A 13400-nucleotide genomic window follows, 5' to 3' on the forward strand; every position below is an offset into this window, starting at 1 on the left:
ATGTATTACTATTTACATAGAAATGATTATCAGTGAAGTTTTTGTGAGGCATTCACCAGTCCAAAAGCAGCATCTAGTGGCCATAACCTGAACTGTGTATAGACTGCACTGAAAGGAATTTGTCTGAAAAAAAAAGTCTATTTATACACCTTGTAGTTAAATAAATTGATACACCAAGAAAAAATTATTGAAAACAAAATAATATATTTATAAATATCTCTGTTGTTAGTGTGAATTAACAGAAATCATTAATTATTTCTGTTTTATCATTAATGTTAAATAAAACATTAGTAAAAAGCTAACTGCATTGTTTATAAAAGTTATTTTTTTTTACACCAGAAAAAAACTCTGCACAGGCATGGGACCCATTTTTAAAAATGTGAATTATTTGATTACAATGGAGTCTATGGGAGATTGCCTTTCCGTAATTCGGAACTTTCTGGATAAGGGGTCCGATACCTGTAATATAAACCATAATTGTACAACCCCACAGACCTGATGTAATGCATTGAAATTAATGCAGGAATAATTAAGGAAACAAAAAAATTGTGGCATAAAAAGTAGAAAGAGGCGACACCCAAGTTTTTACACCTTCACAGCCACTTGCTTTTTTTCTCTCTCTCTCTGTCTGTATACAAAAGGTATGGGATTCGTCTATGTCTAATTCCATATACAGAGTACATTAGAGACTTGGTAAATGGTTCTTCATTGTAGAGACAATGAGGTTTTGGAATGCCCTGCCCGGTGATGTTGTGATGGCAGATTCTATTAATGAGTAGTTTGGATGATTTCTTGAACAAGCATAATATCTAAGGCTAAAGTGATCTTAAAGAGATACTGACACCAGAAATTAAACCGGTTTTACATCTATCATAACAATGTCTTTGCATACTATTTGTAATTTTGCCTTAAAAGTCTTTGTCAAATGCTTTTACATTACCTCTCTGATTCCCCATGTCCCTGTGTGAGGGGGCAGCCATATTTGTGCAGCAGGAGTCTGTTAGCATTAGAAGCTATAACTGACAGGCTGAGAAGAGACAGTCAGGTTGGCAAAACAGGTTTAGGAATTTCAAGTAACAGTTACTTACAAAAGCAGTTTTTTATGTCAGTATCACTTTAAGATCTACAGTGTCTCTTCCTTTGAAAAAGGTATTACCACTTCTGCCATTAAATCCCCATAATGGGTACCAAAAAAATTTCTCTTAGAGACATTATAAAGATGTATATGCACTCAATTTTTCTTATTCTTGACACAATTAGCATGTTTCTGAAATGTTCGTCCTTAGTTAAACTATAGGTCTCACAAACTGTAGACCAAGAACATACTTTTTGTTGCCACTGCTGAAAAATGAGAACAGGATTTACTAAATTACTGTGCCCAAACCTTTACTGACATAACCTTCTGACGTTTAGTTGTTTTTGACTTGTTATAAAAATCAGGCAAAATAGCCATTGTGCTTGTCACCTTGCTTGATCTTTTAATTGGGGCAAAATATTGGAACATTTCAGCTCAGCTTGAATTGTAATGTTTTAATCTGTGCTTGTACTAATCAGCCAGAGAACCAACAGCACATTGCCGGTCTTGTGTATTTTCTCCACTTGGTGACAATTAGAATTTGAACCAACCTCTGAAATGGTCCACCAAAGCACTGAATAGTTTAAGTAAACTGAATTAATACCGAAAGGACAATAGATAACGCCAACTAATAGAGCTGTTCCAAGAACTGGCAAACATATACATTTTCAAACTTTCATTTGGCAACAAATAATCCCCAGCCACATTAGCAGCGGTTCTCAACCTGTGGGTCGGGACTCCTTTGGGGTTCGAAACCATCGGAAAACACATACTGTATATACTCGAGTATAAGCCTAGTTTTTCAGCACCCAAAATGTGCTGAAAAAGTCCCCCTCGGCTTATACTCGAGTCGGGTGCCATGGGTCCCTCCAGACTAGCACCCTCTGTCCTTTGTGTGCAAATTAGGCCCCTCACAACCAGACCCTCCAGTGCCCTGGCCTAGGCTCCCACTAGCAATACTTATTTCCCCTTACATCTCCTCCGGGACTGGGTCTGCTGCCAGTTTGCCAATGTGCAATGAGCGTGGGGTAGCACTCATACTGTTTTTGTTGACCCTCTTCTCCGCTTACAGAGCTAGTTTACTGTTTTTCTTTGAAATAAATATTGAAAAACCTATACCCCACTGATGCCTCAATTAATGTCATTTTATTGGTATTAATTTTTATTATTGAAACTTAGCAGTAGCGGCTGCATTTCCCACCCTAGGCTTATACTCGAGTCAGTAAGTTTTTCCAGTTTTTGAAGGTGAACTTAGGTACCTCGGCTTATATTCGGATCGGCTTATACTTGAGTATATACAGTATTTCCGATGGTCTTAGGAATAGAGACACCGCTCCTCTATCCAGGCGGGTTCACCCGCATACGAGTACCTGGCGTGATGACATCATCGCTCCAACCCCATCACATACACCCCGTACAAATACAGGTGTAAGTGACAGGGTTGGCACCATAATGTACTTATGCGGACCAGTCACCAATAATTAAGAATCTGTGGCAGGGTATTTTATCCACAGATTGTAAACTTCATCATCTGTGTTGGGTAAGTGGTAATATATGATTAAAGAAGTAGTTTAACCTTGATACATTTAAAATTTAATTTGAAATATTTGTAATGTACATCCATTAGCAGAAATAGAAAATGGCAAAGATATTTACCTCCCTAACCAACAACCTTACCCTCCTGACACCTACATCACTGCCGCCCCACACGAAGCACTCACACGCCTGCTAGTGCGACACTGCAATGCTTCTTTTCTACAAGCATGTGAGCTGTTTCTCTGTAGTAATGGAGATCCTCCACTTTCTTCAGTTTCTGTGCACTTCAAACTATACCTAAGTTCTATTAAAGGGGAGGTTCACCTTCCTTTTAGTATATTATAGAATGGCCAATTCTAAACAACTTTCAAATTGGTCTTCGTTATTAATTTTTTGTAGTTTCATAATTATTTGCCTTATTCTGCTCACTCTCTCCAACTTTTAAAATGGGTATCACTGAGAAGCTACAATTTTATTGCTACTATTCAGGTCCTCTCCTATAAATATATCAGTCTCTAATTCAAACAACTCCCTGATTGCTAGGGTAATTTGAACCCTAGCAACCATAAAACTGCTGAAATTCCAAACTGAAGAGTTGCTGAACAAAAAGTGAAATAATTTAAGAATCACAAATAATAATTTGCAACTGGTCTAAATTTTTTATCTCAGAAAATCACTCTCTACAACCTACAAAAAGTTCACTTAAAGTTGAACAGCCCCTTTAATGTAGAACTGCTGCTGAAGTCGCATGTACATAATTAGATAGCTATATACACTTTTTTTAAAAATTAGGTATTTCAATATTTCTAATATCACCTTTAATAAATTTTACGGTAGCAATTTAGTTGTTCTGTTGGCTTTTAAAAACAAATTATCCAAATTTATACATACAAAGGAAACATAATTGTCCTGGTTCTCAAGAAAAGAAACAAAAAAAAAAAAAGCAATATTCCTTTATTTAACCAAATGTGCAAAAGAAAAGATCTGAGCTTTTAAATGCATAAGGGGAACAATCTGGTATTTAATTAGTTCTCATTTCTGTTGGTAATCATTTTAATTCACTTGCATAAACACAGGACATTGTGCTCCATTAGCAGATAATGTTCTTCATTACACCAAGAACTTTGTGCACAAGGGCAGATGCCCTGTTTCTACTTTTATGAAAGTTAAAGCGGCACATTAAGTAAACGTGGGCTTGACAAGGACTCATGCCATTATACCAAGGTGGGAGCAATTCGATAGGTGCAGGGTTTTCCTATCAAATATATTTTCAGAAACATGTATCCCAGCAAGGGAGGAAATAAGGGCAATCGCCTACTGCGCCCAAGTCAATGGTGGTGGATTGATGACTGCTCCTAAATCAAAAACTATACAAAAAATGAAGACAAGGTGCAAAATTGCTAGGAATAGGACATTCTATAACATACTAAAAATTAACTTAAAGGTGAACCACCTCTTTAATAATGTATGTCCCACATCAAAATAAGGGCTACTAGCAGTTTCCTTATCCTTTCAGCCCAACTTAAATATGTAATTGCCACCAAATACAAGTTTGCACCTTATGTGAAGCTAGCCATCCAATTGCAATGATTCAAGCACAACTGAACACAGTAAGCCGAGTCCACAATAACACTCACCAAACCCTTCTGCCACAGGTTATAAGTGATACTCTGGAGCCCACAATAGGCGAGTTACTGGGGGCAAAAAAAAAAAAAAAAAAAAAAAAGCTTCTCACTGTGCAATGGCACCATAGCAATTCAAATGAACCTATCCTTGTTAAGAGTGGATACTGAAACCATGAGCCTGAAGCACTGCAACTAAATACAGGATTTCCTGAGCAGGAAGGTCTGCTCTGTTCAGCAGCAGTTGCTGAAGGAAAAATGATTTGGAAAACAGACTCTGTATAAATAATGGTTGCACTGTAGGAAGGGGGTGGGACAACAGGCTGAGAAGTTTATTTAGACCAAGCCAAAAGAATGTTTAAGGACGTACACCTTTTCATGGTTGTTCTTCACGATTCCAGTGAAGCCTTGCCCTCTAAACATACCGTCTCTGTGCTTCTATATCTTGCCTTCAACTGTAAAAATGGGCACCTACTTTGAAAACACTGGGAGCATCATCAAAGGGGGTGGTAAGCAACATGTTGCCCCCGAGCCACTGGTTTGGGATCACTGCAATAGAACCTACAGGGGCATATGCATTATAGTGTGTAAGCCACTATCATCTCTGATGTTGCCCATATCAACAAATAAGCAAATAGTTTTAACCAGTACCTAAAAGTTAGAAAACAAAAGCCAAGATCTAATCAGTTATGTGGGCACCATCACCTTTGATGTTGTCATACACACTCTAATAAATATACCCCAAAGTGTGCATTCAGAAGTTATTTTATTTCCTTATACTTACAATATATGTCTTATTGCCTTAATGAAAGCTACCTTCTTTAAGAAATTTAAAAGCCTCACAATCTGGTTTTTGATTATAGCAGGGCAAAATCAGACAAAATAGGAAGGACTAAATAAAAAAATTGCGTAGAACAGGCCCACCGATAATATACTAAAGGTTAATTTAGAAGAGAACTCCCCCTTTAATGTATAAGAGGCCTCTCTAACATCCCATATATTAAGCACATTTCATACAGATTTTTTTTTTTTGTCACAAGAAACCATAATAATTTACTACACTTCCAACTTCCCAAGAATATATCTACATAACAAATTCATATAAACTGTTTTTCATTTTAATATTATTATACAACAAATAACTGTTCCCTAGCTGACTAAGGACTTTTATTCAACTATCATTTTAATGTAACATTTTGTAGAAGCTGGCAGGTTTATAAGTATAGAATAGCTAATTATCATTGTTAAATCTTCATATGTAAAACTGCTATTTACACTGCTATATGGCCTGGAAAATGTATTTTTCAAAGTTAAACTTGTTACTGCCAAGAACAAGGGAGAAGTTCACATGAAAATTTACTTTAGGCCAAAGGACAGAGATATTCTAAAAACCTATTCCTTTTTTATGTCATCTAGTCTGTTATTTAATTAACTGTCTGGCTACTTTGGTAAGCAGGCAGCAATGTAACTGTTCATTTCCAAGCTGGAGTTAAAGGGGGCAGTTCACTTTCATAAAACACTTTTCAGTAACTTCCCTACATATGAACATTAAATATGCCAAAAATATGTGTTGGTTTTTTTTTTTTTTTGCAGACATACTTGATAGACTGCCTTTGACTTGCAGGAACGATTTGGAGTTTTATAATGAACCAATCAAATATTTCTCAAACACCAACTTCAGAGACAATATAAGACAAAACGAAAAAAAAAAGTGACTCAATTTTTTTTTTTTTATTACTGTAAATAATTTTTCATACTGTGCTATTATCAGTGAAACATCACCATAGCATGCATGTTCCTTCTGTGAACACCACCAAACATTACATTGTTACCTTACAACCAGGCATTTTATTAACACCGAAGACATTGGGAGTCCCTTCAGTATTAAGAGTTCTGTATAAAAGCTGCGAACCAGATGTTCGTTATTTCCATTGTTGTCCCAGAGACATTAGAATGTGAGATAGCAAAGCTCTCTGGTCCTTTCTGGGAGACAGGATTGGTCTTTATTAGCTGTTGGCCCACTAAAGTCCAAATTAAAATAAAATATGCTCAAAACACAGAGATAAGAGCAAACACTCCATAAAGTAAAGCACAAGGGTAGGCAACTAGAACCTGTTGTCCATCCATGGCCAGAGCAGAAATGAAGATCTTTGAGGCGGAGAAACTGCACCAACCAATTATCAAGGCAGCAAGAACAATGCCCAAAATTCCTCTGAAAAACAAAACACACCGCGTTAGAAACTTAGATTTGCAAATCCATTAAAATATAACATTTGCTGCCTATGACATATTTACAAAAGAGCTGTTATAAATAACCTCTCCACTGTTGAATTAATGGAAAGGCCAGCTATCCTCTCCATTCATCCTTTTAAATGGCAGGTGTTCTAAAAACATGCAATGTGGAACTTCCTCCCTTCTAGCGGTTTGCCAGTATATTTTAGCGCCCAAAGCACTGCCTGATTGGAGGAAAAAAACGTATTCATCCCAAGAGTTTATTCTGCTGCAACCAGACATATTTGCAATGCAACCTTTATCGAATGGGACCTGTCATCTAGACATAAAAAGCTGTATAATAAAAGTAATTTGCAAATGAAACATGAAACCCCAATTCTTTTTTTATTAAGACATCCACACCTTATAAATGTATATAAAAAATCTAAGCTGTTCATATTGCCTGCCTAAGGCATAAAAGCAGGGCAATCAATTACTTTCACTTTCCATTCAGCACTTCCTAGATGTCACTGCATTCCTCACATTCCACCCTTCCTCCTCAAGTTCTTTAATTGTTTATCCTGTGCAGAGGCATGGGCATTAGGCCCCTATTCTGTGGAATACACAAGAGTGGGGGTGATACAAACTTTCCTTTATAACAAAATGGCTGTATGCTGCGTTTGAATTTCAAGACTGAAGAAAAAAAAATTGCAAATAATTTATATAGTGTAAATTTAATTTGCTTAACTAACATGAAAGAATTTGAAGTGAAGTTTCAGGGTGTCAGGTCCCCTTTAACTGGTGTATATTGCCTCTGTATGTGTCATTTGACAAAATATATATAAATGCAATTGTCATTGTAATTAGGATCTATTTCTTGTTATTCTCTTCATCGCTTGACTACATGAACCACTAAAACAATGTAACTTTAATCTCCTCTGCGCTCCAGTTGCCACTATGCCTTCAAATGTGTGTGTACCATTAATATGTACCATAGTTGATTCAGTTGGGCAAACAGCTTGCAAGACACTAGCAAGACAAAAGGTGACTCCTTCCCTCCTCCTCCTCCTTAAATTAGATGTCTGCTTCTTGCAGCAAATATATGGGTTTCTTTTCGTACCTCTTTGTGGGACAACTAACATTTTAAGGATGAGTTTAAATTCTTGGCAAATAATAAATAGAAGCTAAAGAGCTGACATAGAGAAGCTACTAAGGAGTGATAAGGGGACCATGTGTTCTATCATTCATGGAGATAGAATGGATCAGGAATCCTGTAAAATACATTTAATGCAGCAAATAATTTTAAAAGGTATACAATTATATACAATACACAATTTACTTTAGAACTGGTTGAAAATCCACAATATAACTCCCATAAAAAGTTTTTCAAAATTTAAGAAGAACACTCCTCCAGAAACTGTAAAGGTTTTTCTTGTACTAAAAACAAACAATTGTAAAAGGATCTGGTCAAATACCAGCAAAATACTAATCTAATACTTACTGTAAAGAGAAGATTACAGCAAAACTGGAGAGTATAATCATGGGAAGAAGACAGTAACCGAGTACACTGGATACACAGCCAAACGAAACGCCCGTCATGCTCATTAAATTCAGAAGACAATACATTCCCAGACATCCTATTGCACTGATCCCATAGACATAGCCAAACTGTATCTTTCCAGCCTACAAATGAAAGAAAATAAAATTATATTCCATCTTTAAAATACACTTCTTAAAAATGATAATGCTATAATTTAAGAAAAGCACCACTAGCAAAATATTATTTAGCAAGTCTTGGGCGTGCAGCCTGATTGTGCACTGGTACTACTTCATTGTTTAGCATACACTCAGCAATAACCAAGTTTATGGGTCTGCACTCAAGAGAGAGAAATATTAATATAACACATAAAACATGTTTTACCAACAATAACGTGGCTCCAAATGCTAGACAGAAGACCATTGGACCCGCCAAATCTGTCTCATTCATAATGTTGCCATCTGCTACTTTTAAAGGGTGTAGCACAGTCAGAGTTTTCTGCCAAATGTGGTCAAAGTTGATTCCCAGTTCTACAAATTTCAAAAGGAAAGAAAATGTTAGCATGATAATATTAACTTTTGGGAAAAATTTGAACAAAATCAGAAAATTTCTGAGCCCCAGCACTTTGATAAGTCTCTAATGTTTATTTGTGGTGTACGCAGTAGGGATGCACCGAATCCAGGATTCAGTTCAGTATTCGGCCAGGATTCAGGCTTTTCTAGCAGGGTTCGGATTCGGCCGAATCCACGGTCCTGGCCGAACCGAATCCTGATTAGCTAATGCTAATTAGGATTTGAAGGGTTAAATGTCGCCACGTGAACACGAAAGTGGAAAATTTTTACTGCACGCGCCGACATTTAACCCTTCCATATCCTAATTAGCATATGCTAATTAGGATTTGGTTTGGTATTCGGACAAATCCCTTATAATGGATTCAGGGGTTCGGCCGAACCCGAAAAACTGGGTTCGGTGCATCAGACATTAGATTTGCACAATCTATGTTAGATTCCCTTGTGGACAGCACATTTAATCATGTTACCAGTTAGTCTCATTGGACAAATAAAATATTATGATTTTATTATAACCCATTTTGATTTATAACAGCTGTTATTGCAATAAGAGACCCTGTTAATACTTAATGTGGAAGTGAACCTTATTACTGCTAGTGTGCAAGGAAGAATAACCTACAGTTAGTATCCCACAACTGTGAGGACTGAAATGGTGGAATTTAGCTGTGACAAGTAGCACATTGATACTGGCCGAGTTTATTCCGATTCTGCCTAAGGGCTCTGGCACACGGGGGAGATTAGTCGCCCGCGATTAACTCCCTGTTCGCGGGCGACTAATCTCCCCCGTGTGCCAGAGCCCTTAGGGTGAAGACACATGGAGCTACTAGTCGCAGCTACTTGTCACAGCTACTTAACGCCAGAAAATCCCCTGCCATAGACAATACTGAGAATTTCCTCTGCAAAAACACACAGAAACAGTTATCAGTAAACGATCAGCATTGTACTATTTTAGTAGCTGTGACAAGTAGCTGCGTGTGTCTTCACCCTTACGAGACTAATGTATTGTGTGTATGTATCATACAACTATTTTACTCAGCAAACAAAGTTACATAAGTGTGTTCTAAATTCATATGTCTCAGTGCAGGCAGAGCATCTTAGCTTTACAAGCTAGTCAACAGTGATGCCGAATTAGCTAAAAACATAGATTTATTAAAAAAAAACAAAAAAAAAAAAAACAAGCAGTTAAATCAGCAGATTAATCTCCTTTAACTGTATATGTACCTTCTAGAAGTGGTGGCTCATCATCAAATGTACTCCCATACACAGAGTCAGTGGCTGCGGGAGTGTATGTTTGTGTAGGTTGGTATATCTGTCCCGTGTATGGCTGCTGTTGATTCATCATCTCTGGTGGAATAAAACCTCCTTGCTGACTGTAGGGATCATAAGCATATTGCCTGCAATTGGATAAAATTTTTAGTCTATTGAAAACTCAACTGGATTCAAAGCATTTCTATATTCTGATTTTCTTCATGAGAAAAAAAATGTAACATTTAATACTATACATTGGGGGTCATTTACAAACAGGCTCTAACTAGCAAATGTGAAGTATATACCATGACAAAGGGCTGAATGGGTAATAATGAGGTTCAGCCCTCTACCTTGCTACCTTAAAACAAGCAATATGCCAAAGAATAGATCATAAGCTATTTTGAACAGGGCCTACTCTACATCTTGTATTGGTTTTAGGTTGCTTTGCATTTAATCAGAGTTTCCACTCATTAATTGTACAGTGCTGTGGAATATGTTGCCAATTTATAAATACATGTTAATAATCATTAATTCTGAGCACAGTTCCTAAAGACGAATGAACATTGACTAATGTCACTGTCCACTACCTCCATCTTTCCAAGAACACTTAAACTAAGACAAAAGGAAAGTGGGTAAAGTATTAAAGACAGAGAAGGAGAGGGAGGTTCAGATGTAGCTTCTTAATGTTTGGTCTCTAGCTGCTGGATCCTAATTCCAAATACCCATGGCCTTAGTCTTTTATATAAAAAAGGTCCAATAGAAGAGCCATTTACTTTTCACACACAAGCAGGTAAATGAGATCTCCAAAATATATATCAACCAGTCAATCAATCACAGTGATATTTATTTAGTTATAAACTTATAAAATCAACAGTGAATAAATGAAGTTACTTGCTGTGTTGTGCTCCGCCTGCATTGTAGTTGTAGCCCTGAGACTGATCATCTATACTATAGCTGGTCTGATAGAAATCTGTGTTGAAATTATCAAAGTTCGACATGTTGGCAGCTCTGAAAATAAGAAAATATAGATGTCAAATATAGTAACGCATAATGTAATTATATTATGTTCCTTATGGCATGCAATACAGAGGACCAGTAATTGTGAGCTTCTACCCTAACTCCATCCGTTCGTTATTATTATTCATTATTAAAATGTGTAAACATTAAAATGAGCTGTGACTTTTCCCAGGAAGATCTGTAGCTATTGTGCAACTATTATTAAGTGCATACGCCTAATTATAGGATTCAATAATAGGATGAAGCACAAGTAATTTTAGAACAAATAGTGTTGTCGGGACGGGAACCTCAACCACCAATGTTCTCCTCCTGGATTTTCAGCCAGATATCGATAGGGCTGGCCCATCTGAGGGCCCCTATACACAGGCCACCTTTATTGATATGTGGGATATATTTGGATAAAAAAAAAAGTGCTGTAAACTTGTGGAATACAGGGTGCAACCTAATAACATATGTGCGAGTTTTAGATAACATAATAATAATATACAGTGATAAAACAATGCACCTCCTATATAAAACATAATCCTTGTTATAAATGTTAAACACAATAAGACAAAGTAGAAAGATTGTACCTGAGTCACATAAAAAAAAAAAAAGTAATCACATATCAGCATTTTACCACCCTGAGAAAAACGTGTGTGTACTGAGACAAGGACGCATGCACTGGTTGGGCTGAAAAAACACGCAGAAATATTCATGTACCATAGTCCTTAAAAAAACATGTAAATCCAAAAACAAAATGTTGCCTAATGAAAGAGACTGTAATTGTCAGCAACTTTTCAATATACAATCATTAACAACTTGAAATGGTAATTGCAACTGAACCAGTGTCAGGCTGTCTTGACTTTTGATCAGAACAATGAAACGGATCTCAGTTGATTAAAAAAGTCTTAGCAAAAGCAGAGCTGCATCTAACCACATAACATTAATTAAACGTTACTGCTTGGCCTGGAGGTGTTCCACATTCCAAAAATCATGAACATATAGCCATTCTTCCCTTTACCCAAGCTCAAATATAGGTTTTAAGGGAAAGTAAAATTGGCAGAGGGGTGCTAGGTTTGTTAGCCACTAGTGATTCTAGTTGCTTGCCTACTGCCCCAGGCTGGTGCTCCTTTTCTTAAAGAAATTAATTAAAAATAAAAATGCAGCAGCACAGGGTACTGCATAGTAAAAGATTGTTCGGAAGTACCTTTTCTTTTATTAGCCAACATTTTATTTTTCAGATTTACATCCTTTTTAGAGACTATAATACATAAATATTTCTGTTTGTTTTTTCAGCCTGGCGTAGTGCCTGCGGTGCACCTCCATCTTCTTTCTTCTCCCTGATGCTCCTTTGGCAGTTCTACAGGGCTCAAGCACAGTACAGAACTCTATGTAAAAAGGGTTGTGCTCATGCACTGGTCCAAAACAGCATGAAGGGTTGCAGCACAGTGTTTAGAAAGTTGTGTATGTTCATTTTCATTGAGCAAAATGTTATTTTTCAGTTTAAAGGTTTATTTACATAACCTAGACATAGTTTCCTAGTATGTATATCTTTTGGAACACAAGCTCTGTGTTAGAAGAGCCAAATTTCTGGTTTAATAACTGGAATTTCAGCTCTTAGTAACCAGGAGCGGCTTTTTAATCACCCTGTGCCTTGCAGCACCCCAACAAAACCACATTCACTATCTTGGTATCTGCAAGTTCCAACAGTTACGGGGATTAGTTCCCTAGAAATGAATGCTGAACGTGTTGGCAGACAGTGTCTGATTCTCTGTTCATAAACACTGGCAATGTTTCATATTATCTAATTCTAATTCCCATATAGCTAAGAAACAACATAAGAAAAAACATATGAAAATGTAAAAGCGCAACATAAAACAAACATCAGATTGGTTGCTATCGGTTACTAGATGTGGGCAAACTTAAAGGCACGGTTTATATTTAAGTTAATTTTTAGTTTGTTATAGAATGTCCTATGCCTTGCAACTTTGCAATTGGTCTCCATTATTCTTTAGAGTTTTTGAGTTGATTGCCTTCTGCCTCTTTCCAGCTTTGGGTCACTGAACCCAGCAGCCAAAAAACGATCAAATTAAGACCAATTTTCTTACATTACCCTGTAAGAGCTTTAGGCTGGGAAATGTGGCGAATAGAGACCCAGATGCCATGCCGACCAATACCTTCAATGTTCGCTTCTAGGAAACATAATTGCCCCACATAATGATCATACCTTGCAAGGCCGGAGGTAGTGAATGTGGGTAGGTGCCTGGGTACTTTGTATACCCATGTGCATTACAGATCCAAATGCGAGTTAGTGCTAATAGGTGGGGGAATACAGCTTGGCTTAACAAGGCACACACGGTGCCCGGATGTCGGATACACGACACTAGGTAAAATACAATTAAACCAAATGCCCCGCAGTTAGCCCATAAGCAGCACCTACCTATCAGGCCGCGCACCCCGGCTCTCTCAGCTGCACCCCTCCAGCCTCTCCTGTTGCTACGTGTCACAGCAAAGATACTACTTCCGGGTCCTGCCCGGTCACGTGTCATGCCTGCACGATTTAGCGTTCTTTTTTTTTTTTCTGTATTTCCTGTGTAGCTCTT

The 13400-nt window shown here is 37.2% G+C and overlaps 1 protein-coding gene across 3 annotated transcripts; it reads right to left on the minus strand.

Moving 5' to 3' along the window:
• Positions 1-5944: 5944 nt before the first annotated feature.
• Positions 5945-13302, minus strand: yipf5 (Yip1 domain family member 5). 3 transcript variants are annotated; one of them, XM_018092049.2, is made up of 6 exons: positions 13238-13265; positions 10694-10806; positions 9772-9944; positions 8366-8511; positions 7946-8127; positions 5945-6445 (listed from the first exon to the last, which is right to left on the minus strand). In XM_018092049.2, exons 3-6 carry the CDS (start codon positions 9890-9892, stop codon positions 6283-6285), a joined length of 612 nt encoding a protein of 203 aa, XP_017947538.1. In that variant the 5' UTR covers positions 9893-9944; positions 10694-10806; positions 13238-13265; the 3' UTR covers positions 5945-6282.
• Positions 13303-13400: the final 98 nt, after the last annotated feature.

This window comes from Xenopus tropicalis, chromosome 3 (genome assembly GCF_000004195.4).
Source record: "Xenopus tropicalis strain Nigerian chromosome 3, UCB_Xtro_10.0, whole genome shotgun sequence".
NCBI classification, from domain to species: Eukaryota; Metazoa; Chordata; class Amphibia; order Anura; family Pipidae; genus Xenopus; species Xenopus tropicalis.